General features: G+C 36.7%; 1 protein-coding gene across 1 annotated transcript in view; it reads right to left on the reverse strand.

Annotated features, from left to right (window-relative positions):
• LOC106471697 (kinesin-like protein KIF23) overlaps positions 1-1,939 on the reverse strand; it is a 58,239-nt gene that overhangs the window by 32,230 nt on the left and 24,070 nt on the right. The window contains exon 8 of the mRNA XM_013932315.2: positions 1,432-1,534. Coding sequence (XP_013787769.1) covers positions 1,432-1,534 — 103 coding nt within the window. The remainder of the gene's footprint in view (positions 1-1,431; positions 1,535-1,939) is intronic.

Below are 1,939 nucleotides of genomic sequence, written 5' to 3' on the forward strand. Positions count from 1 at the left end.
GTCACCAGTGATTATGGTGCTCATGAAGTCGGGGCCACTGTTTGTGTAGTCCAGCATGTCCTGTGAGACTTCAAAACGAAGTTCCTTTTGCTCTGCCGTAAGCAGTTTCGGCACGAATTTCGCCGCCAGTCTCTTCATAGCCAAATCTTCGGTCATAATGGAATGTGCCGAAAAAGTGCTGATGCCCACCTCTTCCGCAATTTCTCGGATAGTCACACGACGGTCCCGCATCACCATAGCGTTCACTTTGGCAATGACCTGATAATTTCGGCATGTTGATGGCCGACCGGAGCGTGGCTCGCACTCCACCGTTGTGCGGCCGTCTTTAAACCGGTTGTACCACTCCTTAATCTGTGTGATGCCCATAGCATCGTCACCGAAAGCCGTCTGAATCTTCCGAATAGTTTCCACCTGGCTGTCGCCCAGTTTCTGGCAAAATTTGATGCAGTAGCGCTGCTCCAGTCGTTCCGTCATTTTCCTTGTAATTAAAAACCGACGAGAGCACTACACACTACCTCACTCAATGGCTGCTTGCCAACAACTGACGCAATCAACAAGCGGGAAAAAATTCACGCATGCGGACGAAGGTTCGAGGTCGGCTCATGCAAGCGCGCTTGATTCAAATCCATCAGGTTATCGCAAAAAAAAAAAGAAGGTCGGATACTTTTCTCACAGGCCTCGTACTTCTGTAACATATCTGATTGTTTGTGTAAAACAGACTTGTACATTTTATTAGAAGCTTGCCACATTTCATTCAGATATATGTAGTAAACTTGGAATCATAAGTCACCATTCCTTCCTCAGTATAAGGTCAGTCCAATGGACTGACTCCATGAACATTGTTTAACACAGTAATGCTAAACAGATTTTCTTTACAATATAGTTTAAATTACTTGCAATTACTTCAGTAATTACAAGATCAATAAAATGCTCTTTTTTAAATTACATAATTTTTTCTGAGTAACCAGTTAATGTAATTAAAAATCCTAGTTCGTTCAATGGTAAAACAAAGCATTAAAGTAAGAAAATTACTAACTTTTAGAATATAAGTCTAGCCAAATCATTTATAATTCATCACATCTTGTGGGGTACTACAGTCAGGAAAATTGTCAGCACTGGGTTCTAGTAAACAGAAGTACTACAGGTTTAGACTTATAAAATGATTGTAAATAATTAGATACTAAAAACATATTAAAATATGCTAGACAAATAACAAGGTTTATATACCAGTCTTCCTACAAATATGTTCATGAAACAATGTTGGTTCTTCGTCTTTTATGAAATTCACTCTTATGTGAAAATCTAGTTTACGGGTTACATATTTAAGTACTTTATTATCTGTTGTCATGTAGAGGAACTTATGGTTGCTTGAATTCTTAAATTTCATGCTTTTCTCAATCTATGAACACACTGACAATAAATGGCTGATACCTGCTTCTCTCAATCTGTCTCCTGTGTTTCTTGTCCGACCAGTTCTTTCACTTCCTGCTAAGTCCACTAAAGACAGCTGACTGACCCTAATTTGGCTTTTATCCTGTAAGAATAAATAAAAAACTTCAAAATAAAGTTCTTCTTAGCTGTAAACAGTTTATCTTCAAAAAAACAAAAGATATATAGCCAGATTTATGTGAGGGACAATTTACTTACCAGTGCAACAAAACTTAAAATAACTTTTTTCTTCTAAAACATTACAAAATTGTATTGTAATTTGTCATACAAATTTTTAACTTACCTTGAAAATTAAAAACAAATAATAAAAAATTAAGTACTATTCACTACGGAGAGTAAGTTTTACATACACACAGAAAAAGGAAGTGTTGAGTACATTATATTAACCCCTTTGAGACATGTCATAGGTGAAAGGCCATGTCATCTCGTTTGTTGACTCTCATTCAAAATTTTATTGAACTGCTATTTCATAAATTTATGTCAATAACTT

Source organism: Limulus polyphemus, unplaced genomic scaffold (genome assembly GCF_000517525.1).
Source record: "Limulus polyphemus unplaced genomic scaffold, Limulus_polyphemus-2.1.2 Scaffold4798, whole genome shotgun sequence".
Taxonomy (NCBI): domain Eukaryota; kingdom Metazoa; phylum Arthropoda; class Merostomata; order Xiphosura; family Limulidae; genus Limulus; species Limulus polyphemus.